This window comes from Schistocerca americana, chromosome 3 (assembly GCF_021461395.2).
Source record: "Schistocerca americana isolate TAMUIC-IGC-003095 chromosome 3, iqSchAmer2.1, whole genome shotgun sequence".
NCBI lineage: Eukaryota > Metazoa > Arthropoda > Insecta > Orthoptera > Acrididae > Schistocerca > Schistocerca americana.
Genome location: NC_060121.1, coordinates 779,615,177 through 779,641,791, shown reverse-complemented (window position 1 = coordinate 779,641,791; position 26,615 = coordinate 779,615,177). Strand labels below are relative to the sequence as shown.

Here is a 26,615-nt window from a genome sequence, read left to right as displayed (position 1 = left end):
GCGGGTTCTGCACATCTTTGGCTTTCGGCCTCATGCGTCTGTCCCGTGCCTTTCTCTTCAGGGTACACTTTGTACTGACCCAATCGCCATCGCCGAACATCTGGCAGAGTACTTTGCTCGTATTTCAGCGACAGCAGGCTACAGCACAGAATTCCATGCCATTAAAGAGCAGACTGAGCGTACGCAGTTGTCGTTTCGCATGCACCGTTGGGAACGATACAACGCCCCATTTAGTGATTGGGAGTTCCAAAGTGCCCATACAGCTTGCCCTGATTCCTTTCCAGGTCCAGACCGAATTCACAACCAGTTTCTTCACCATCTCTCGGCACACTGTCAGGGTGCATTACTCGTCCTGTTCAACTGCATCTGGACGGAGGGCATTTCCCCAACTTCTTGGCAGGATAGCGTTACCATTCCGGTGCTGAAACGTGGTGCAGATCTGCTGGTGGTTGATAGCTATCATCCTATCAGCCTTACCAACGTTATGTGCAAACTCCTGGAACAGGTGGTAAGTCGGCGGCTCATGTGGATCCTCGAAGCTCGGGGCCTCCTAGCCCAGCAACAGGGGCGCTTCCGTCAGGGCCGCTCAGTGATCGACAATTTAGTCTCGCTAGAGTCGGCTGTTCGTACAGCTTTCACTCAGCGAGAACGTCTAGTTGCTGTTTTCTTCGATCTTTGGAAGGTGTACGATGCCACCTGGCGCCATCATATCCTTGCTACGTTGCATGAATGGGGCTTATGGGGTCTACTTCCGATTTTTCTACGGAATTTCCTCTCGACTCACTCCTTTCGGTTTCGAGTTGGCACATATTTTAGCTCTGCTCATATTCAGGAGAACGGTGTCCCGCAGGGCTCGGTTCTCAGTGTTCCCCTCTTTTTGGTGGCGATTAATGGTCTTGCAGCTGCGGCTTGGTCTGTTCCTCTCTATATGCCAATGACTTTTGTCTTTATTACAGTTCCCCAAGCATCAGTGTTACTGAACGGCAGCTGCAGGGAGCTATCCGTAAGGCACATTTTTGGGCATCCAACCATGGTTTTCAGTTCTCAGCCTCCAAGACCCGAGTGATGCATTTCTGTCGGCGTCGCACGGTCCACCTCCATCCAGAGCTCTACCTTGCCAATGAACTCCTTCGTATTGCGGAGACGCATTGCTTCCTTGGCATGCTGTTTGATGCTCAGCTCACTTGGACACCTCATCTTCGCGAGCTTAAACAACGGTGCTGGCGGCACCTCAACATCCTTCGCTGCCTCAGCCACACCGTTTGGGGGGCTGCACGAACAACCCTCCTACAGCTCTATAAGGCCTTAGTCCAGTCCCGTCTCGACTATGGGAGCGTGGTGTACGACTCAGCAGCAACGTTGCAGATCCTCAACCTGATTCTCCACTGTGGTGTCAGACTGGCGACAGGTGCCTTCTGCACTAGTCCAGTGACTAGCCTTCTAGTAGAAGCTGGAATCCCTCCCCTAAGATTCCAAAGACAACAGCTGCTTGTGTCCTATATCGCCCGCATCCATGCCTCGCCCGACCACCCAAACCGCAAGCTCCTTTTTCCATCTTCTGCACTTACCTTCCCACGACGGCGGCCTAGGTCGGGTCTCCCGATCGCGGTCCACATTCGTTCCCTTCTCTCGTCACTCGAGTCCTTTCCCATTCCTCCATCCTGCCGGCCTTCTTCTTCTACCCCTCCTTGGTCCCTCCACCGCTTGCGGCTTTGCTTGGATTTGTCCTGGAACTCCAAGTCCTCCGTTCCACCTGCCAGTCTTCATCAAGTCAACAATTCCTGGCTCTTCTTGCCTCGTTTTGTGATGCAGATGTAGTCTACACCGATGGTTCTGTGGTCGATGGACGCACTGGGTTTGCTTTCATGCACGGCGACTACGTTGAGCAGCATTCCCTGCCTTGTGGGAGCAGTGTTTTCACTGCGGAGCTGGTTGCTCTTTATCGTGCACTCGCTCACCTTTCCTCCTGCCCTGGGGAGTCATTTGTCATACGTAGTGACTCCCTGAGTGGATTGCAAGCACTCGACCAGTGTTTTTCTCAGGACTCTTTGGTGCACAGCATTCAAGATGCTGTGTTTCCTCTCGCCGAGTGTGGTTGTTCAGCAGCGTTTGTGTGGACCCCAGGCCACATCGGCATTCCAGGAAACGAACGTGTCGATCGGTTGGCCAAGTAGGCCACCACTTCGCTACCCCTGGAGCTTGATCTCGTGGAAAGAGACCTCCGGTCAGCCCTACATTGCGAGGTCCGCAATGTTTGGAGCTCTGAATGGTCAGTCTTGAACATGCCAAATAAGCTCCGCATGGTCAAGTCGTCCACGACCGTATGGAACTTATCCTTGAGGGGCACGCGTAGGGGCTCAGTTGTTCTCTGCCGTCTCCAAATTGGACATACGCGGTTGACCCACAGCTATCTCCTTTGTAGTGAGAACCCACCCCAGTGTCTCTGTGATGCAGGGCTGACAGTGGTCCATCTTCTGATGGACTGCCCTCTTTTAGGCCCCTTGCGGCAGTCCTTTAATTTACCAGCTGCACTTCCTTTAATACTAGGTGATGATGCCTCTATAGCTGACTCAGTTTTACGTTTTATTTGTGCAGCTGGGTTTTATCACTTGCTCTAGTGTGGGTGCTCTCGCATGATTTCTCAGGCTACACCCACTCCAGCGACTTTTAATTGTGACATGGCTACCAAAATAGTGTCTTTTATGGTAACAAGTTGTGTTGGTACCTCTATCAGTGCTTTCCAGCTGGAGGTTCTGCATTTGTAGTTGAAAGGTTGACCGTTTACCTGATCCATCAACCACTGTAGTCTGTTTTACTCAAGTCAACTATTTGCTCTGCTCCTTTTAAGTGCCCTCTATTTTGTGTTACTGTGGTGTTCATTTTAGCTCTGTACCCCTTGGTGTTCCCTCCCTCTGGGTGCAGAGGCTATGCTTTTACTGTATAGGCCTTTTACAAGTATGCCTGTTTGGAACTGGGGACTGATGACCTTAATGTTTAGCCTCCATCAACCCCAAAACCAACCAATCAACCCCTTGCCACAGGGATATGATCCCTGTGGCAGACCAAGGTGCAAGACTCCCCAATCCACCAACCCAGCACCTCCTAGTCCAGTCGTATCACAGGTTTATCCTACCCCAACAGAGGCCAGGCCACCTGCGTAAGCAGCTATGTCATATACCAACACTGCTGCAACCACTGCACAGCCTTTATTTTGGTTGGCGTAGGTTACCAATCAGCTGTCCACCAGGATGGCGTGACCACTGCCAAACTGTTGTCAAGAACAAAGTTGACCACTTGGTGACACAACATGCAGCTGAGCACAACATGTTCAATTTCAAAGGCTGCTTCACAACCCAGGACCACCACCAGCTCTTCTGAACTACGCAGATGGAAGCTGTTCTTACAACGTACACTCGGCTCTCATAGTCGTTCTCGCCTCAGTCTCAGGTAACCCACTGTCCCGCATCCTCCACCCAACAATTTGCTCTTCCTTTGTTCTGTCACCCCCTTCCAATTTTCATCGCCTTCAGCGTGTGCCACGTCCCACTGGCTGCTACAATTGTATCAACCTGTATACCTGCCACTGCTCCCTCCTGCATTTGTAGAAGGCAAACCGACCACCTCCCCTCCCTCTGAGCCACCCACGCCCTGTTCGCTTTCCCTGCCTCCCCCTCCCCCTGTCCACCCCGCCTGACACCACTCCCACCACAATCAGGCCACTTCCTGCAAAATATCGATGGCATTGTTGGTCTAGCAGGCACCACGTTGGGGCAGGAGCATGACTGCGCACACATTTTACTCTAGCTTGTTAATGGATAACTCTGAAAGCCGCCTCCTTGTGTGCCTATTGATGACCAAAACAGGTCTGCATTTCAGTGAGTGGTCTCCTTGAATCCTAAAGTACTTAAAATCTCACACATGTCATGAGAATCAAGATAACAGTGTGTGTGTACATAACTTAATTGTTTCCAAAAAAAATAATTGAGAAAGCATTCTGGTATGACAGAATTATACTGGTCATTTCATAACTCTTAATGAGACTACCTAGAAAATAAATAATTTGTTAAAAACATTCTATGTGCCTCACCAGGGAAGTGACGGGTTCTAATGCCAATAAGAGAACTTTCATTTTAAGTGCTATTAATACTGAGACACTAATTTTTATTTCTGCAAAACAGTTTCTCATCTCTTCTAAATCTTTACTAGTGAAAATAAAATTTAATTCGAGGAAAAAATATTCAGTATTTGCTTCTGTTTCTTATACAGTTGTCCCCTTTGGGTCTGGGGGTTAGAATAGGCCCGAGGTATTCCCGCTTGTCGTAAGAGACCACTAAAAGGTGTCTCACACATTTCAGCATTTCAGCCTTAATGTGATGATCCCCTGTAGGGTTTGACCTCCATTTTTCAAAATTTTCCTGAAGAGCGAGGCAATTGGGGAAGGGTGCCTTACATGGTGCATAGTGTCCATCATGCGCTGAGACCTCTCGCATCCTTTGTCGACGTGGATCTGCACTTCTGCTTATTCTCCAGCTGTTGGGCAATGTCACCCTCCTGGGCGCCTTTTCCTCCTTCCTCTGTGCAGTATCGCTTTCACGCTGGCAATGATAATGGACTTCTTAGCTTGTTTGCACCTGATATCCGGCACGGTAGCCAGTCCATTGTGGTGGGGCCGCCATGTACCCTGTTGGTTGTACCCCATGACCACATACAGATCGCTCTGCTGACGCTTGCGCCGTTAACTCTCCACGTATGCCGAGGAGAAGATGGCTGTCACCCTGGGGCATCGGGCCTCCAGGCAATGGTCATCCTGCCAGGTGGCCTTTGCTGCAGCAGGGTGGCACCTGTGGGGAGGGCCCCTGGTCGGAGTGGGTGGCATCAGGGCGGATGACATGCCATGAAATGTAGTACGTCATCTCTTGCTGGTTGTCAAACACCAGCAGTCTCTAAGCAGTCAAGGTCTAACTTCAATGCTAAGAAATACGACCCCAAATCATTCTCCCCCTGGCCACACCATGGGAGGAACGCCAGGCTAAGGATGGCAGCGAAGCTTATTCACCTCGGTACCTCGTATGTACAAGAGTTGATGGGGAATCTTTCTTGTCAATGAAACCTCAGTTTTTTGTGGAGCATTCAGAGGACAAGTTTGAGGAGGTGGAGGGCATGTCCAAAATGTGGTCAGGGTCAGTCTTGATCAAAACAGCAGCCTCTGCCCAGACACAGGCACTACTTGCTGTGACAAGCTGGGGATGTTTCTTGTTTCCATCACACCCCATAAGAGCTTAAATATGATCCAGGGTATCATATTCACAGGGACCTTCTTTTGCAGTCTGACGATGAGCTGTGCGCCAATTTAGAGCGGCGAGGTGTCCATTTCATCTGGCGCGTCCACCGTGTTCTGAGAGATAATCAGGTTGCCACCGGTGCCTTCATCTTGGCCTTTGAGGGTGACACACTACCCGAGAAGGTCAAGGTGATGGTCTACTGCTGCAATGTAAAGCCATATCCCTTCCTTGATGTGGTGCTATAAGTGCTGGAAGTTCAGCCATATGTCGTCCCGCTGTACTTCCGGCATCACCTGTTGGGATTGTGGATGTCATTCCATTCTTCGGATCAGATGTTGAAAAATTTACAGCAGGACTCCCTATACTGTTGAGGAAGAACTGTCTTTTCTAATATTTTCCAGACTCACGTTGTTTTCTCAGTTAACTTCTCCAACTTCTTTATTGTTTGTGCTTCTCAAATTTTCTGTTTCCATTTCAAAGAGGTTTCGTTGATACAAACAAAAGCATACATGCTTTCTGATTACCCCAAAACTAAACGTAGGAGACCTTAACATATAACTCTTAGAACTTGCTACTGGGCACAAAGAGCATGTGCACTCTGACAGTGAATGTTTTAAAAATGTTCTTTGTGATCTGACGTATGGAACAAGTCTATAGACATGAAACAGAGCACCAGAACACAATAACACTGAAAATGTATTTTGTGTAAGAATGGCACTTTGAACTATTGACATTTTCATTCATCATACGTAAGTGACTTTAGCGTGTTTGGTTGTCGAGACAGCAGAACTTTAAATTGTACAGCACTGTGTGAGTAATGCATATACAGGAAGCATAAATGACAGAGAAAGAAAACAAATGAGAGTAAGTTTTGGATTCTGCTGTGTAGATTATTACTGCACCCTATACTACAGGGATGTGATGTAAGTGCTGCATGCATGTTTTGTGACTACAGTGTTGTTGCCTTTTGGGCATGTTAGTGTAGGTCCATACAAGCTATTAAGTGAACATCATCCACTATCATTAGAAGTGGTACTTTTTCAGTTGTATTTGTGTGTGCAAATTTGAGCTGATGATGTGATCTTTGTAACAGAGTTTATCACCAGCTGAGACTTTGCGTGATGAAACTAGATTAGTATGTGTTCAGATGGGCACTAAAATTATTGATTTTGCCTTGCTGCTGTTGGAATTAACTTTTTATGAAAGAAACTACAGGAAAGCATGAAATTCATATATACCAGTTCCCAGATTGAATAATTTTGTTAACGAGATAATTGAAAAAAAGAGCTAGGAAAAGGACATCTAATGCTTTCAATTGATCAATCGCAGCAGTGCACGAAACTGAGTGAGAATATGGACTTACATAATGAAAAGAGATGTTTACATAGTAATGAATAGAGATGTTTACATAGTGATTGTCATAATAAAATAATCCTGAACATTTTCGTGCTGTAATATTATATCTTCACAGAATTTTAAGAAATGAGTTAATTTATTTGGTTGTTGTTAGAATATATATTATCAGAATAGCATGTAGCTATAAGATCAATAGAAACTTAAAAGTTGTAAATGAGAGTTGGGGAAAGTCTATAATAGCACAATGCCAAATGTTGTTGGCATGTGACTTTCTAAATTTGCGAAGTGTGATCGATGGCTTCGTAGTTAAAATACTTTGTCTGGGAAAGGAAAAGTGTTTCCGAAGACTTTAATCATTCCTATAGCTTATTTAAAGAAATGTTTATAATCAGTGTAATTTTAATGTTTTTACATCCATAGTATGCATGCCTCCATGGTTGTCGGATGCTGGGTGCAAATTTGAGCTGGTGTAGCATGGAGAGGGCAGACCTCAGCCATGCTCAGTTAGATGGTGCTCAGTTGCTTGGTGTCAAAATGCTGTGTGCCCATTTGGAGGGAGCAAGTCTTCGTGGATGTAATTTTGAGGACCCTGCTGGAAGCAGAGCCAACATGGAGGGCAAGTCATGTTCACATATTGCCTATGAATATAAATTCCAGTTTCCTTTAATCACAGCAACATAACATTGACAATTAGTGACACACCATCTTTCTGCTGAGGTAATTGATATATTTTGTTTTCTTCATTTTTTTCAATCTTTCCAGGCGTCAATCTAAAAGGAGCCATCCTAGAGGGTAGTAATATGGCTGGCGTAAACCTGAGAGTGGCCACCTTAAAAAATGCCAATCTACAAAACTGTGACTTACGAGCTGCTGTGCTTGCTGGAGCTGATCTAGAGGTTGGTACACAATAGACATTATGATATGCACCGTCACTTTGGCACATGTATGCACACACAGTAATATACACATACAAATCGAAGCCCCCACCACAGTTCCTGTCTGTATGTTCAGGCCAATTTAAGGAACTACTGTAGGGATTTTGAAGTGGTTTTCACTGGTAGCTAGACTGATTCATGAGAAAGCAGTGGCACCCAGCTGTAGCTACGCAGTGCTACCTGTGCTAAGCTGTAACGAGTTGCTAATATAAAATAAAAATGGCAAGAAATACTGAGTTCAAATGATTGCATTGGACCAAAGTTTTCAGGATGTTGTGTGAGAAAAATGAGAGTTTGCTGGGCTTTGCACAACTGATTTCTGAAATCCATTGTGGTTGAAATGTTGGAGGTCATTATTTCCAAAATGCCTAATTATATTTGAGTGCAGAATATGTTTTGAGATTCCACATATATCATTGATGTGGTATGGTAGTTTCGTGACTCACTTTTACTAACCTTTTGAAGATGTATGTGCCCTATACACTAGCCACCTTTTTTTATTTTTTTTTTAAATCTCTTGTGTATGATGGTTAAGGGAGGGGCTAACTCAGGTGGAACTTCTCTAGAATATGACAGGGATTCAATAAGGTGGTCAATAGAAGATTTGTGTGTGTGTGTGTGTGTGTGTGTGTGTGTGTGTGTGTGTGTGTGTGTTGGCAGATTAATAAAATTCCTGGCCATAATAATGCATAATGTAAGTGAAAGGCAACCACTCTCACAACATACTGACATGTGGAGCACAGAAAACATTCACACTAGCTTTCGAATTCTTGCTCTTTCTCTAGTAAAAGTATGCACATTCACACACACAATCACATACACCCAAACTTCCATGCCGATGGCTATGGTGAGACTGACTGATTGATTATTGAAAGTTGTTGGTTGGGGTGATGGAGGTGTGAAGGGGATATGGATGGCTGCATGAGGTAAGGAAGGAGTAGTTGGATAGAGTGAGGCATGTCTTTCAACTGATGACTCAGCAGCTGCACAGCAAGATGAAAGGAGTTCAGAGGGTAGACCATACAAGAGAAATAGAGAGAAGGGCTCGAGGGGAAGACCAGAAGGAGATAGAGGGAGATGGGGGGTGGGAGAGAGAAGGGGGTTGTATACAGAAACAGAGAGAGAGAGAGAGAGAGAGAGAGAGAGAGAGAGAGAGAGAGAGAGAGAGAGCGCTCACATGAGGAGGGGGGGGGGGGGGGGCTTGGAGAGGGGTGCGAGTTAGAATTTTGTGAGAAGGCAGCACACGATCTCGCAGGAAGGAGCACTGTGGACAGAAGAGAAAAGGGAATAGCTCAAATGAGGCAGTAGGAAACGGGTTAACAGAGGTTTAGGCAAGAGAGATTGTGGGACCACAGGATATGTTGAAAGAAAAGTCCCGCCTGTGTAGTTCAGAGAAACTATTGCTGGAAGGAAGTATCCAAATGGCTCATGTAGTGAAGCTGCTGTTAGAACTCATTAATGTTGTGGTGCTCAGCATAATAGTCAAATTGCAGTTTGTCAGTTTGTGCAATTTGTCAGTTTGGCAGTGGATGTTCATGTGAGTGAACAGTAGGATATGGTTGGACATCAGATAGGATGGATGGTAGAACACTATATGAGTACCCACATGGCATCATCCTAGCCAAACTTAATTACGAGCCATTTGGAGAAATCCTACCTGTCCAGTCAACAGCTAAAACCTCTTGTTGGATTCAGATTCATTGCTGACATTTTCAAGATCTGTATTCATGCCTAGGACAATGTTTGCTTTTTCCTCCATTATCTCATAACACTTAATCCCAAATCCACTTCATCTGGCCCTTCTCAACTCAACAAGCTCAATCAACAGCACTTCCTAGATTCTGATCTCCACCTTTCAGGTGGTTTCGTGGATAGATTGTCGATATCAAACACACCAGGCACTGACAGCACTTCCACTTTGACAGTTGTCACCCATTCCATGCCAAAAAGTTTCACCTTTACAGCATTGCCACTTGTGGATGCCACATCTGCAGTGGAAAGCAGGTGGTGTTGAAATATACCAATAACCTTACCAAGGCATTTGACTGACATCCTATTTGACAGACATTATATATTCAGCTCATTCATAAACATATCACCCATGCTATCTCCTCCTCTGATACCAGTAAACCTTCTCCGATCAGAAAGTATTATTACCCTGGCCTTGAAAAGCTCAAACATATCCTCCATCAGAGCTTCAATTACCGCTTGTTGTGACCTGAGATGAGGGAAATTGTACCTAGAATCTGACCCCCATCACCTAAAGTAGTGTTTCACCTACCACCCAGCTTACAGAGTATCCTTGTCCATCCCTTTTCCAATCATGCATTCCATGAGTCATTCACTCTTTTGCAGTTGGCCCAGGTACTTGTCCCATATACACACCCACCACCTCCTACAACCATCCAGTGACAGGCATTTCCTACCGTACAAAAGGCAGGGTCATTCGTGAAAGCAGCCATGTTATATACCATTTAACTAAAGTTACTGTGCAGCATCCTGTGTGGGCATGATAAACAACTGTCTCCTCACATTATTGGCCACTGCCAAACAGTGGCAGACCGCAAACTTGACCATCCAGTTGCTGAACCTGCTCTGCATAACAACATTGATGACTGCAACAGCTTTTTCACTATGCAAGTCATTTGGATACTCCCCTCCAGCAATAGTTTCTCTGAACTACACAGGTGGACATTGGCTTTCCAGTATAATCTGTGCTCTCACAACCCCCTGGCCTGAACTTCCGCTAACCTGTTTCCCACTGCCTTATCGTGCCGGTTCCCTTCCCTCTTTTGTACAATGTCCCTGTACAAATTGTATGCCTCCTTTTCCCACCACTCATCATCGACACCCCCCCCCCCCCCCCTGCCCTCCCAAGTGGGCAAATCTCTCCCCCCTCCCATTTCTTCACCACTATCTCTTTTTCTCCCCCTCCCAGTCACCATCATCTCCCCTTCCTCTTCTTTACCCCCTCACTCCCCTCCCTCTCTCCCCCTGTCTGTATACCCTTTATATGCTCTATTGTCTGAACTCCTTTTGTCTTGCTATGCATCTGTTGAAAGATCAGCCTCACCCTATTCAGCTACCCCCACCTTGCTTTGTGTCTCCTGCCCTCCCCATCACCATCAGCCCAAGCAACCACTTTCAATAATTGAAAATCAGCTGGAGTGTGGGAATGAGCTTTCAGGTGTCTGTGGTGTTGTGTATATGAGGTGCAACAATAAAGTAATGAGTGATTTTCTTTGCAAGATGTGGCAACCCTGTAGGCTTGCGTAGGCACAATATCTTTGACCTTGGTCTAGAAGCTGCTTCTAGTCCAAGCGGCACATTGATGCAACTGCTCAGTCATGAGTTGTGCTGTAATAAGTTAACACATGTTTGTGTCTCTCGTCACGGAAATGGAACTGCATAATATTGCACAACAGTATGCCATTTCTTTTTGCATTAAATCGGGCGAAAACACGACGACAACTTATGGTTAGCTTCAGAAGGCTTTTGGAGAGGAGGTTATGTCAAGAGCTCAAGTTTTTCGTTGGCATAAAATGTTTAGTGAAGGCAGAACGAATGTTGAAGATGAAGACGGCAGTGGACGACCATTAACCTCATGGACGGATGTCAACTTGGACAGTGTGCGTGAACTCATATTATCTGATCGAAGATTATCTGTGAAAATGATTGCAGAAGAACTGAGCATCAATCAAGAAACTGAAGATCTTGGTATGAGAAAGATTTGCGCAAAAATGGTCCCCAAAAATCTCGCACAACAACAACGAGAAACATGGAAAAATATGGCAGCTTATCTGCTAGAGCAAATGGAAATCATTCCAGAGTTGAGCCGTGTTATCACTGGTGATGAAAGTTGGTTTTTTCAGTACAATCCAGAGACAAAACGCCAAAGTTCACAATGGCACTCAAAGGGATCACCCAGACCAGAAAAAGCTCGGATGTCAGAGTCAAAAGTGAAATGCACGCTTGTGTGTTTCTTTGACTCCAAGGGAATTGTTCATAAAGAGTGGGTGCCTCCTGGACAAACAGTTAACCAATATTACTACAAAGAAATTTTAGAAAGACTTCATAAAAGAGTTCTTCGGGTTCGTGTCAACATTGCTGATAATTGGATTCTGCATCATGATAGTGCACCATCCCATACTGCTGTCACTACAGCAATTTTTAACCTCAAAACAAATTTCAGTACTACCACATGCACCTTATTCATCAGATATCGCTTCGTGAGACTTTTTTCTATTCCCAAGAGTCAAAACGGCAGTCAAATGACACCATTTTCAAACAACACAAGATGTCCAAAAAACTGTGACGAGGGTCTTGGACGATATTACAGAAGATGAGTTCCAGAAATGTTTCCATCAGTGGCAGAAGTGCTGGAAAAAGTGTGTGCAGTCAGAAGGGAACTACTTTGAAGGAGAAAACACTAAACTTAACTAAAACGGTAAGCAACATTTTTTTTCTCATCGGTCTCATTACTTTGTCACACCTTGAGCTTATATAGAAAGAGAGCAAGAAGTCTAAAGCTAGAGTGAGTACAGTTTTCTTTTACGTGTTTCTGTGCTTCACGTGTCTGCTTTAGGCGAATGGTTGCCTTTTCCTTATTTCACATATCTTGGTAATTTTGTGTTTCTTACCTATTGTGACAAATATCTCCCACCATTTCCCATAGTCAATCATTTTGGTATACACTTAGATTACCACGAAAATGTAATTGCCGTGTTTTGGGCTTTAAGCAGCTTTCCATAGCTAGTATTAATTAAGCACTGTTGCTTTCCAGGACTGCTTCCCTGCTCACAAAATACATTAAAAAGTGATTTACCCCACTTAACACATACAGTAGTTCAGGGACACTTCAAACTCTTTAAATTTGTTTTGCATGTAAGTTGCTTTGACTTCCTTATGAAGATATATACACTGAAGTGTCAAATACAAAGATATGTAAACAGGCAGAATACAGCAATGCGGTCGGCAACGCCAATTTAAGAATACGAGTTTCTGACGCATTTGTTAGATCAGTTACTGGTGCTGTAATGGCAGGTTATCAAGATTTAAGTGAGTTTGAACATGGTTTTAAAGTCGGTGCACGAGCGTTATCAGGAATCTGGTAAAACATCAAATCGCCAAAATCACTGTGGCCGGAAAAAGATCCTGCAAGAACGGGACTGACGATGTGTGAAGAGAATAGTTCAACAAGACAGAAGTGCAACCCTTCCGCAAATTGCTGCTAATTTCAGTGTTGGGCCATCAACAAGTGTCAGCATGCAAACCATTTAATGGTACATCATCTATATGGGCTTTCGAAGCCTAAGGCCGACTTGTGTACCCGTGATTACTGCACGGCATGAAGCTTCACATCTCATCTGGGCTCTTCAACACTTACATTGGACTGTTGATGACTGGAAACATGTTGCCTGGTTGGATGAGTGTCGTTTCAGATTGTATCAATCGGATGCATGTGTATGGGTGTGGAGTCACAACCTTATGAAAAGTGGACCGTGCATGTCAGCAGGGGACCACTCTAGCTGGTGGGGGCTCCGTAATGGTGTAGTGGTGTGTAGTTGGAGTGATATGGGACCCCTGATACATCTAGAAATGACTCTGACAGGTGATACATGCGTAAGTACCCTGTCTGGTCACCTGCATCCATTCATGTCCATTGTGCATTTAGATGGACTTCGGCAATTCCAGCAGGACAATGCGTCACTCCAAACATCCAGAATTGCTACAAAGTTGTTCCGAGAACACTATTCTGAGTTTAAACACTTCCTCTGGCCACCAAACTCCCCAGACATGAACATAATTGAGCATATCTGGGATGCCTTGCAGTGTGCTGTTCAGAAGGGATCACCACCCCCTCGTATGCTTAGGGATTTATGGACAGCCCTGCAGGATTTGTGGTGTTAATTCCCTCCAGCACTACTCCATACATTTGTCGAGTCCATGTCATATCGTGTTGCGGCACTAATGGTGCTCGCAGGGGCCCTACACAATATTAGGCAGATATACCAGTTTCCCAAAAGCATTTTAGATCTTTTGATTCTTTTGTTTATTATACTGTCCATCCAGTCAATGTATTCTACTAACTTACTTAACAAAAACCCAACTGTATTTGCTGTTAATACTGCTAATTTTCTTTTCAATGTGTTGTTGATAAATTATTTTAGCCTTGCTATTTGTATAGTATAGTTACAGTGGAGCACTTTAATCTCTACATACACAGAGTATATCAAAAGGTACGTTGCAAGGTGTGATGACTGGTAGATACGTACCGTGTGCACATATTCTGCTAATATACATATATTTGAAAACGTTACGTTTGCGTGCTAGCGTATCTGAAATATGGAAGAGGATGTAGGCAGTCCTAACAAAACAATTTAGGCAAGGAATAGAGAAGGAAATTTAAATGGCTCCGATAAACTTAGAAAATGTGCCCACTTCAGTGACACCTTTGACAACAGATTGATCAGATGTGGGGTTCCAATAGCATGACCTGCTTGCTCACTGGACATTGACACCATTAGAGTTTAATTTATGAACATTGTCTCCTTTACTCCTTGCACAGCTTGTGTCGTCCAAACTACCTATTGCCTCCTCTGCTTTGAGGTGGTAGCATGCAAATGAAATGTTTTTAGTATGTAAGTCCATTAGCACAATCTGCCCACACGGTAACAATCTATATAGCAGCTACCATGCCTGGTAACATACCTTTTGATACACCCTGTCTTCTAGATTTGCTTATTTTGTCTGCATGTACCCTGTTCTCAAAACTTTCTCATTCTTTCTTACCTAGCTGTCATTTCTTTATCTGTAGTGGAGTATTGATTTTGTTAAAACCACTTTAACTGGTCTCTCATTTTTGCTCTTTGGAATCCCCTTTTGTCTTTGATTTGTTGCATTGTCATGTTTAACTATTTTCAGTCTTCATGGACTACTTTGAACCAGTTGTCCTTGATTTTATTTTTACAAAGTAACGGAGTTGCTATTTGAGTAGTCTGGATTCTGATAATACATTGTGTGTGTTATGATTCATTTACTCAGTAGTTAACTGTGTTATACAACTATTGTAGAGTACATCTGTTTCATAATTGTTATTGATAATTCTTCTCTCTAGTTTCTGCAGTTTACCTGTTACTGCTTTGATATTCACTTTAGTTTTACACTAGCATAAATTGCACCAAGAGATTTCTTTGTATATGTTGGTGAAATGATTTGTTGTGATTATTTCGATTTGATTGTTCTTAATTTTATTGATGCTATCTCATTTGAGGTCACTCAAGAGTTCCCCAAGGCATTTAAACTTACTTACATACTGAAGGAAGGGTATTCAGTCACTTATCACTAACGTTGCTAAACCCAGATTAACATGGCAACTCAGAGATGATATGAGACAAGGCAAGGAAAAAGATGAACTTACTTATAACATTGATTTTTTTATTATTTAGTCAGATGACAGAAGTTTCAAACTTCATTGTTGGCATCATTTACATCTTTGTGAAAGAAATTGGGTCTTAGTTGTGCTTTTATGTTTTCTAGTTGTTCAGTCTAGTGATTTGCATCTTCCACTTTACTTGTAAGTAATGCAAAATCATCTGCAAATGCAAGGTGCTTATATTTTATACTTCTACTAATCTTGATGTTTGGTTGACAAGTTTTTGCCTTCCTCCACGTCTTTTTCCAATACATAGTACAACCGTTTGTCCATCGCCCAGATGAAGTTCAGTTTGGAAAGGAAATGATTCAGACAATTGACCTGTAAATTTAATTCCTGGTATAATAATCTTCGGTGTGATTCCAATGAGATTTACAGGTTTTTCGTACACACCAAACTCCTGAAGGGCTTTCAGTAATGATTCCCATTGGTACTGCCAAATGCTTTTTTGAAATCAACAAAACTTATTACTAGGTGCTTGTTTTGAACTCTGGTATTTCGTGATTGTGAAGACAGAAAATTTGATGCAAGTTGATGAAACCCACTCTTGTTATTCTGAAACAGTACTGATCCAGATAAATTTGTTCCTGAATTCTGTGAATAACATTGGATCAGATAGAATGTAGGGATAGCCTCTGATAATTATTTGGATCCGATCAGTGAGCAAGTGAACTGCTTTGATTACTTTATTGTAAATTGATGTTGGTGTTATTATATACACTAAACTCATTCCAGCCTTCAGTAGTCTGACCTCCCAAAAATCTGACATACATCTGAAATGGCATTCAATGAACATTTATCATGTGCAAATATGTTTTTAGAGAATAACAGTATTAACCCTTTGCACTCCGTAAGACAGACACAGGGCGGCTCCGCGCTCTCCTATTCAAATTGCCACCGCCTGGACAGCTGTGCACTGCAGAGATTTGCACGTATCTCTTTGTGGAAACAATTGGGGTATACATTAAAACAAAATTTGTGCTTTCATTCATATATTTATGTAAGCTTTTACAGTACAAAACATTCCATTGTGTGGTATTTTTTGAAACACTCTTCAGGGTGGAGAGCTGGGTATCGCTAATATGTTTCGCAGTAATACACAGTTTCACGCTTGCCACCTTTCTTTTTTTCTGTCTGAGCACACTGCTCAATCCTTATGCTTGTTCTCAGGAAGCTTGTTGATAATGTGCAACTTTCCATTCAAGCGTACCTCGTCATCAGAAGCTGAATGACGTCCTCGTTTCTGTCCTTGAGTTCTTTCTTCGGCAACTAATACTCTCATAACACTTTTACGGAATGCTTTGTGAGACAGTATTGTCAAGTTGTTTTTCTCACAGTGGTTCTTGTGTAGTAAATAGCTGTTTACAAGTCCTACCTCCAACAGCCAGAAGCATAGTTTTCGCCACCACTCGAGACTTTTCATTAGAAAACCGTAACTGGAAATAAAACGGTCAGATCGATCAACTCCATTCTTTCAAACATTTGGTTTCTTTATTTCTTCCCATCCTTTGTTTCTCCTTTCTATAAGTGACACTGAGTTATTGGCTTTTGCAGAAAGCATGAGAACCGTTTGTTTATCTTGCAATGCCAGAACCATCGTTTTGTTGTTGCGGAGGCATTTTATTTCATGCTTCCTTAGACGCAGAGCTCCTTTCTTGAACGCAGCTGGAAGGTTTTTGCGATTGGCCTGAATCGTTCCTGTGAGACGCATGTTCTGCTTCAACAGCTCATCAGCTAATGCAACACTTGTATAAAAACGGTCAGTGTACAAATGATACCCTGATTGCCCTGTCGCATTTATGATATTAGCTAGCAGCTGAAGAACTATTCTCTCAGAAAAATTCAAGTGTGGACAAATCAATGACTCAGTTGTTACAGCGCCAAAATAGGGTATCAAACTGCAGAATAACCATTAGATGAATCCAAAATTACATAAACTCTGAGTCTCCATTTTGTTGGTGTTTGAGGATTGTACATTTTGAATAGTATACAACCCTTGAACAATACTGTAGATTCATCAGCAGCTAAATACCGATATGGTTGATAAATTTCGAGAAATGTACCAAACAAGTAATTCAGTACATTTGTCACTTTACTCAGACGTGACTCAGACGTGACTGTTGACATGTGTAGCACTTGTCGGATTAGAAACATGAAGTGCCCAGAAAATTTGCATAAATCGTCGGCGACTAAAACAGTCTGGAAAGAAGTTGGATGATTGTAACCCTTCTCTTGAAGAAGAAGAAGAAGAAGAAGAAGAAGAAGAAGAAGAAAAAAAAGGTCCTGCAAGTTCTTACACTTTTTTAATGCCATATTCAGTAGCACACCATGGAAACGTTTCATTTCTTCCATGGTAACATTTCTCCACTCCCACCATGCAGAATGTTGTGGAAGTGGTGTCACTTTACGTATTTTTAATGTAGCATACCTATTCGTTTCATCTGCTATTTGTTGAAATAGGTTATCTGTAAAAATTAATTGAAAGAATCCGACGGGCGATGATGGAACAGAACTACTTTCTGTTATAAAACCACACTTTGATTCGTCAAAAGGAAAATCTGTAAAGTCAGTGTCCGTGTTGTTCCACATTCGCCACGAATCCTCTGCTGAATCACTAGAAACATGCACATTGTCACTGTTTTCTTTGTCATTGTCACTCGAATTGTTTTGAAATGAATCACTATCATAATCAAAATCATTTTCACTCTCGTTTTCACTTAGAGATTGTTCTAAAAGATCTAAAATCTCTTCCTCAGACAGGACTGTACGTGAAGAACTAGCCATTTCGAGCACATGGACTTGAATGTAATAATTACAGTCTTTGACTTAACTCAGCTGCCACTGTTAGACACCGAGTTAACACTGGTTCTCCTAGATGGCAACACACTGCAGCAATAACGCCTAGTAGACTCAAATTACGTCTGAGACCTTCGAAAAGTCGCGTCGAATGAGGCTCGACATTGGAGCGAAAAACAAATTTCGTGATGTGGAGTAGCACTCGACATTGGAGTGGAAAGGGTTAAACAATGCTATACATATTTGAAATCGTGGAAATTCTTTACAGTTCAGTATCATGTCTTCTAAAAGGAAACGTGTTATGTCACAGTTCAATTTTAGGTAAATTGAACAGAGGTTCTTCACAGAAAGTCATTACTGCCAAGTACAGTGTTCGACAAGTAACTATTTATGACACATAAAAGAAAGACGATGTCAGATAGAATGCAACCCAAATGGATAATGATGGAAAGGTTATGGGAAGGAGTGAGGATGAAGAACTAGACATAGCAATTGCAATCAGTGGCCCAGCCATAAAGGAAAAAAAAGCAGCTGCATTTAGCAGTAGTAATGTGTTTCAACTAGCAAGGCTTGGCTGTCAAAATGGAAAAGACAATATGATGTTCAGCAACTGACAGTTACTGGGGAATGTAACTCAATTACTGAAAAAGATGCAGGTGATTTTGTGAACAAGGTCCAGAAGATAATACAGACACAAGACTGAACTGCTGATGTTTTGTACAATGCTGATGAAACCAGACAAGGTGCTGCCTTCAGAAACACTAGCTGCCAAAATGATAAGGGAGCTTGTGGGTACAAGCAACAGAAACAGCATGTAACATTATTGGTGTGTTTTAACACAAATGGGAGTCATGTATCTTTCAATTTAATAAAGTATATCCCCTGTGTTTAAAACATATTCAGACACTTAATAATCTGGCACCCATATGTACAAGGAATGGCTGGATTAGTGAGACTAGTGTATAGTGGTGTCTTCGTTTCTTGGCTTAGGGTCAGACTGTAGATACTGTTTGCAGTTGAGTAATATTTTGAAGCATTTAACAATTTTCACTTCTCATCACAGGCATAGATGGAGTTTGAGACTTATAATATGTAAATTTTTGTGATAGTCTCTTGTTTTATGCTGATTCAGTGCTTAGTCTAAAACTATGAGAATTTGACAATGGAAAATCTAGGATGGAATATAACAAAGTTATGAAAAGGAAAATTGCTGCTCAGCATATAGCGGAGATGCTGGGTTGCAGATAGGCACAGCAAAAACACTGTCACAAATAAAGCTTTTGGCCAATAAGACCTTCATCAAAAATAGGCGACACACACACACACACACACACACACACACACACACACACACACACACACACACACAGACGACTGTCGTCTCAGGCAACTAAGGCCACACTGTGATCCACAGCACTAGTGCACGTTGGGAGTGGCGACTGGGTGTGGTTAAGGAGGAGGATGGGGCAGGGAGGGGGTGGGATAGTAGGGTAGGGGGAGGGGCAGACAGTGAAGTGCTGCAGGTTAAATGGAGGGCAAGAGAGAGGTGGGGAGGGGGTGGTGGGATGTGAATTAGTTGAAAGAACTAAAAAGACTTGGTGCAATGGTGGAATGAGGGCTGTGTAGGGCTAGAATGAGAACAGGGAAGGGGCTGGATGGGTGAGGACAAATACTAACGAAGGTTGAAGCCAGGAGGGTTACGGAAATGTAGCATATATTGCAGGCCAAGTTCCCATCTGCACAATTCAGAAAAGCTGGTGTTGGTGGGAAGGATCCATATGGTACAAGCTGTGAAACAGTTATTGAAATGAACGATGTCTTGTTGGGCAGTGTGCTCAGCAACAGGGTGCTCTACTTGTTTTTTTGGACACAGTTTGTCGGTGGCCATTTATGCGGTTATACAGCTTGCTGGTTGTCATGCCCACAGGAATGCAGCACAGTGGTTTCACCTTAACTTTTAGATCATGACTGGCTTCACAGGCAGCCCTGCCTTTGATGGGATAGGTGATGTTTGTAACTGGACTAGAGTAGGTGATGGTGGGAGGATGTATAGGACAGGTCTTGCATCTAGGTCTATTACATGTGTATCGGCCATGAGGTAAGGGTTTAGGAGCAGGGGTTGCGTAAGGATGGACAAGTATTTTATGTAGGTTTGGCGGATGGTGTGTAGGTTTGGCTGATGGCAGAATTCCACTGTGGGAGGGATGGGAAGGGTAGTGGGCTGGAAAGGTAGTCGAAACCCTGCGGAGAACGTAATTCAGTTGGTCCAGTTGGATGGTACTGAGTTACGAGGGGATGCTCCTGTGGCTGTACGGTGAGACTTTGGGAGGTGGCGGGAAACTGAAAAAATAAGACACAGGAAATTTGTTTTTGTACAAGGTTGGGAGGATAATTATGGTCTGTGAAGGCTTCAGTGAGACCCTAGGTATATTTCAAGAGGGACCACTCAACACCTCAGATGCGATGATGATGGGTGGCTATGCTGTATGGAAAGGACTTCTTGGTATGGAATGGGTGGCAGCTGTCGAAGTGGAGGTATTGCTGGTGGTTAGTAGGTTTGATATGGACAGAGGTACTGATGTAGCCATCTTTGACGTGGTGGTCAGCATCTAGGAAGGTGGCTTGTTGGGTTGAGTAGGAACAGGTGAAGCAAATGGGGGAGAAGTTGTTGATGTTCTGGAGGATTGTAGATAGGGTGTCCTCACTGTTGACGCAGATTGCAAAGGTGTCATCATTGAATCTGAACCAGGTGAGGGTTTTAGGGTTCTGGGTGTTTCGGCAAGATTCTTATAGATGTCCCATGAATTGGTTGGCATAGGATGGTGTCATACAGGTGCCCATATGAGAATTTGATGTTGTTGATTCCATCTAATTCTTATTTGTTTGGCTGCTATTTGTTAGTTATTCCCTGGATTTTTCCATTTTCCTCTGTTCGTCATTTAACCCTACTTTGTGCATTGTTTCAATTGCCTGGACACACAATCTTGGTGCCACGAGGCATGTTTCTTCTCTGTTTAATAGGAGCAGTTTCTTGAGCTATCAATTTCAGTTTATTAGTTACCACCCTCAGTTTATACCTTAGCCACTTCAGATTAAGGAAAAACCTTAAATAAAATCTTAATAACAGCTTTTCAAGAACTTTAGAATACTCATCTGGTTCCAGTTGAATTAGGAGGACATTGTCATTGCAAAATACTTCCTGGAAAAAGAGTAATGAAGATTATCTCTTAATTCAGAGTGGTATTCCTCATCCATAACAACAAAGTAGATTCAGTAGTGGACTTCACCTCAGACTGTTAGTGTGACGGCTTCATAAAACAAAAAAAGAGCAAAACATATGCATTGATAAAAACTGAAAGGGTAGAGAAGAAATGGAAATCCTTGGGAAGCTGTTCAGCAAAATGATATCAAACATCTGCGTGACATATTAAAATCTGACTGAGATTTCAATGCAGAAGTAGGATGAGAGAGTTGATATCGCACGGGGGTAGGACTGTGTTGATGTGTGGTGTGGCCGTACAACATTACACTACATTTTTAGCTGTACCAGATTATGCTACATTTTGATGACTTAATACACAAACAAATGTATAAAATATCAGTTACCATGCTATTTGCCTGACGATGAAGTTTTGTACTTTGAAATCAGTCACAAAAGTTATATATGTAATTTCTCAAGTCAACATACCTTTTTCTCAACACACGCTAATAATATGGGGATGTGTGATGTATCTTTAGAAAGGTTTTTAACAGGCTTTTGACATTGCATACCGACTTTGCGCCAAAACTTACTATTTGTGGAAAATTTTTTCATAAGATACTTTTAACTGTCACAGGCAAGAGGGCATCATAAATGCTCAACTCCATACCTGTATGCTACTACATTATTAATCACGATTAAGAGGCTCCCTTTTCATATTATCTTATTACATATACCATTTTTATATTTAAAGTACTTATTAACTGGATAATTTGTATACAGCATTGTCGTAGATAACCTTGACCACTTGCAGTAGCCCATTATCTCTGCCCATTGTACAAGTTAACCTTCCTAAATGAATATGTTTTCCAGAATGACGCTCATTGATCACTGTTGCCTTGAATTATGATTTACCTATTGCGACTAAGGCCTAATGTGCATATAACAGATACGAAGTGTAATTAAAAACTCAAAATAATTAGAGGTTACTGTGGTCGTGGTGATACACCATGTAAAAACTGAACACTACGTTCTAACCAATACATTTCACATCTATTTACTTATTTGTATTTCTCATTAAACTTACTAAACATGTAAATGTAAATGTTATCGTCGAAAGTTAGAAATTACAAGCAATTGAAGACAGTCAGATATTGTCATAAGCAGTAAATTATATTTCTTTAATTCTTTCATTTTGTTTTTTTATATGCTCATTAATTGTCAACTTTTATCAACAACAGGTTGGTGTAAATACTACGGTCATTTTCAATGCTGTTCTCATTCACACAACTACCCTTATCTCAACTACCACACTTATTCCAAATACTGTCATTTAAAACTATAAAAGTGTGAAAGATTTGCATAGGCTCCTGGTAATCAGTAAATACAGTTTATTGGAAGTATAATAAGTAGCTTTTATTTATTCTAATGAGACTAGAAATTTTCTCTTAAAACAATAGAACTGTGGCAGGCTAATAAATTGAGAGTAGGGTGGTCAGGGTCCCTACTGACATATGAGAGTTCCTGAAAATCATTAATCAGGCTTAGGTGAAAGAATATTGATAGTTGTGGGCTAGGGTAATTTGGGTGCTGCGATTAGGGTGGTGGTGGTGGTGGTGGTGGTGGTGGTGGTGCACAGTTGTTTCTGAACCTACACCTCCCTACTACGTGAAGTAATTTGTTTTTAGAATCTCAACTACCTCCACTACTTCTTATTTGGACATAGTAAATTGCAAATCTTTAAGATTCAAAGATAGGTTAGTGGAGTTGGAAGAAGAGTTACATCAGTAGTTTATCATGTGTGTGGTGAAAAAATGAAGAGAAAATACAATTAAAAATCAGGATATTTGTCTTATTACAGAGAAACAAAGCAAGGAGGAAATTCTCATTCAATAGTATGTCACTATTTGGGGGGGAAATAGAGTAGTAAGTTAAAGGGCATGGTCATTTGTATGAAGTAGGGAAAAAAAACTAGTGTTGCGTTGTAGAAAATGTAGAACAGTTGGTTTTTGTTTACCAGAGAGTCTGAACAAACGTGGTGAGTAACTGCAAATGCTGAATATTATTGTAATGTTAAGAACCATAGTTCATGTAGTCATCTGTGATAAGCCCACTCATCCTAACATCAGACAGTTACAATTAAAACTTCACTTCAGGTGGCTGCCAACAGTTAAAATTTAATGATTTTTATTGTGAACAGATGATCATTTAGTCCTCCCACCATCTACTTAAAAATAAAACATGACAGTCCAATGTATCTTAACCCTTTGAAAGGACTGCAATAAATGGTTCTTGGAAGTTCATATTTTCTGACACTCATTGCATATTGTAGAGAGTTCCCGATGAATGTGTACATGGAGTACACATTCTTTATGCAGTTTGAGTACTCAAGGGTATGAAAATGTTGTAAACATTGTTTTTCTTTGTCCATACAGAACTGTGACCTCTCTGGAAGTGATCTCCATGAAGCTAATTTGCGGGGAGCAAATTTGAAGGATGCAGCCTTTGAGCTTATGTTAACACCATTACATATGTCACAAACTATACGCTAGAGCATCACTGTGCTACTATTGTAGTGGAAAAATATTAACGTGTAACAGTGGAAACAAGTGTGCAGTCAGTTGTATAATATGATTACTTTTTCAGAGGCATGAGCATCTTTGTTAAGTTTTTTTTTTTTGGTATAATTGTATATTTGTTGAAAGATGTTAATAGATGGTGTGTATTTACTTTTGAAATTGCAACCTTTGTACAGCAGAAACATTTTAATGTTATCACTGGAGATATTTATTTGTAAATATTTTAATATTTAGTGGCCTCAGAGTGAAAGAAAATTGTACAGTGTAACTGTAATGCAGAGTATGCATTATGAAGGAAGTGTCACCAAATTTTGTTACCATTTTTACAACTAGCTGCAAATGCATTATTAAATAGTACAAGCTGATATATAATATTATTTTTAGAGTCTGAATATACAAGGAATTTGATTTCTTGTTATATACTGAAACATGTGTTCATATATCATGCTAATAAGAGCATGATCTCATTATGTAAGAAGCATATACAAATATGCAGTTACTTACAGTTAATTCTTCCCTATCTAATGTGATAGTTTTGCGGGTCTGATTATACTGGTGGCTGTGAATAAGTGACACAATTATGGTATCTTAATAATCCCCAGTCACTTATTTTTAATGCTGTCATACTGAATACTCCAGTTGTTTCCGTCTTCTGAATATGCTGTTTTGTATATGCTTTCTTATATATGTTCAGTGCAATATAGTGTATATCTTACAGAATCTGATTTTTGTATTTTGATTAAATTATTAGTGTTTAAAAGCCAAAGCCATCTAAATAACTATTGTAATAACAGCTTAAAAGTAGGAAAAATATTGAAAGATACTTCGTAGCGTATCAGAATCTTATTAGGTATGCGTGTGAAATGAGTGTGAATATGCATCCCTCAATAGTTGACATCCAGATTCTGTTAACGAAAATAGGACTTTGAAGACTAATCTGAAATCCCTGATGTAAGATTAATGGCGCCTGCTTTTCAAAAATGTCAATAGAAAATTCTGTCTGTGCATATGTTTTGTTGCAAATATAACAATACTGAGATTGTTCTTTCAGTAGGCTGTTTTTAATAACACAAACCTTGTTAAACAATTTTCGTAAGTGGCAGCGGTATAATTTGGTGCATATTTAAAAACAAGAGTTCCTCTTGTTTATATTTTACTCAGTAATTTGTTTGCAAGTGAATTTGGTCAAAATATCAGGCTAACTGCTGAGGATCTACGTGACTGAGCCCCTCATTTGTACGTGACATATCTGTTCCTATGCCACAGTTAATATATACATGATTCAGTACATCAGGACTGCAATTTAGGTGAAGTAGTTATGTTTAGTTATGTTTGATAGAGCAAATAAATGTCATTTGCCATGTGGACAAATCTTTATTGGTAGTACTTTTCCTGACATTCTTCACCATAAGTATTTGAACAGGAATTCTTTCACTGCTTTCAGTTTTTTATAGTATAATAATAGGCCCCCTTTTGACTGTGGGTCATGTGCTCCCTTTTCTTCATCGGTCAGTTGTTAGTCGGTACACTCTTTTCCATAACTCAAGTTTGTATCACAAAAAGGAAAACTCTCTTGAGGAAACTAAAGTTATGAAACAAATGGTTCGCCAGTAACTTAACTTTAAAGGGCAAAATATAGAGTACTGATGATGGACAAACACAAAGCTAGGGGGAAAAAATTTCTACCTTTTGAAACAATTATATCCTTCCTCAGGAAGGAAAGAGTGATGAATTGGTAAAGGCTGGAGTAGAAGGGAGGTCACTTGGACCCCAGGATGAGGGGGGGGACCCATCTGTTACGATATTAGGGGATACAAGATAAAGACAGAGAAGTAAGATAGCAAGAGGTAAAAGTGCTGTGGATACTCAAATGTTGTACAGTTGAAACTGAGAGAGGGTTTCCAATGTCCAGATTGAAAGTATCTTTTGGCAGGAAGAGAGAAGACTAGCTCTAATCAAGACTTAAATACACTGCTAAAAGTGCTGCAAAAGTCTTCTGAATTATAAAAAAGGAAAAAATTGTGTACTACGCCTATAAAAAATTGAAGAGCAAAGCATATGCTGTTTGGAGCATTATTAGACATGATATAAATGCAGTCTGTCAGAAAAAAAACCTTATATTCATCTCCCTGGTGACTGATGAGACATGTGGCCTTAAATTCAAATAATTGGGTATTAAATTAAATGAATAATTCCTAACAGTTGCAGAAAATACAACAATATAAAATGAACCACCACAATTAGATCCATTTAGGTATACACTACATTACAATGTTGTTTAACTAAACTGCTGGTTGGGAGAGGGGGGGGGGGGGGGGGGGGGGGAGTAATTTTGGATGACAGTTTTTTTGGTTAAGCCATGAACATCTGAAATCTGCTGCTACAATTTTTTGTATTATACATGTTTTGGAAAATTTTTAAGGTCAAATAAATTCAAAAACCTCTTTCTAGGTTAAGCTTTCTGCACACTACACTAGAATAGCGTTGTGTCCCCTCCCAATCTCCACAGTTTTCTTGTCAGACCCTATGCCGCTTCTGCACCCATCTCCATAAGCTATGGCTGCTACCCCTGTGACCTTCCCCTCTGCAAGATTTGCCCTCCTACCACCACCTATAATAGCCCTGTAACTGGCAGAACATATACTTTCTTCCCCGAGACATCAGTTTCTCATAACTCTGCAGGTGGGAACTAGCACTACAACATGTCCTTGGTTCTTGACACTCACCTGGCCTTAATTTACGTTAATTTCTTCCGTCTCAACTTTTATATACTGTAACTACTCTTTGCTTCACTCTGTTTTAGTTTTATACATCTTTCATTGTCTTTCCTGTCTTTTTCACTGCCCCCTCCCACCTCTCACCTCTGTTATGTACAATGCACTTCAAGCTTCTCACTGTTATTAACTCATTTTTGATATCTTAGTAGTAATCTTTGTTTTGAATATTACCCTATCTTCCACTTTAAGCTCTTAGGTTTTCAAATCTCGCCCGATGCAGTCCCGAACAATCAATCTTTCCTTCTTATTATGCACG

General features: G+C 41.5%; 1 protein-coding gene across 1 annotated transcript in view; it reads left to right on the top strand.

Annotated features, from left to right (window-relative positions):
* The window catches only part of LOC124605370 (BTB/POZ domain-containing protein KCTD9), a 41,439-nt gene extending 16,807 nt beyond the window's left edge, over positions 1-24,632 (top strand). The window contains exons 6-8 of the mRNA XM_047137002.1: positions 7,059-7,254; positions 7,401-7,534; positions 23,439-24,632. Of these exons, the coding sequence (XP_046992958.1) occupies positions 7,059-7,254; positions 7,401-7,534; positions 23,439-23,555 (447 nt within the window). The 3' untranslated portion in view covers positions 23,556-24,632. The remainder of the gene's footprint in view (positions 1-7,058; positions 7,255-7,400; positions 7,535-23,438) is intronic.
* Positions 24,633-26,615: the final 1,983 nt, after the last annotated feature.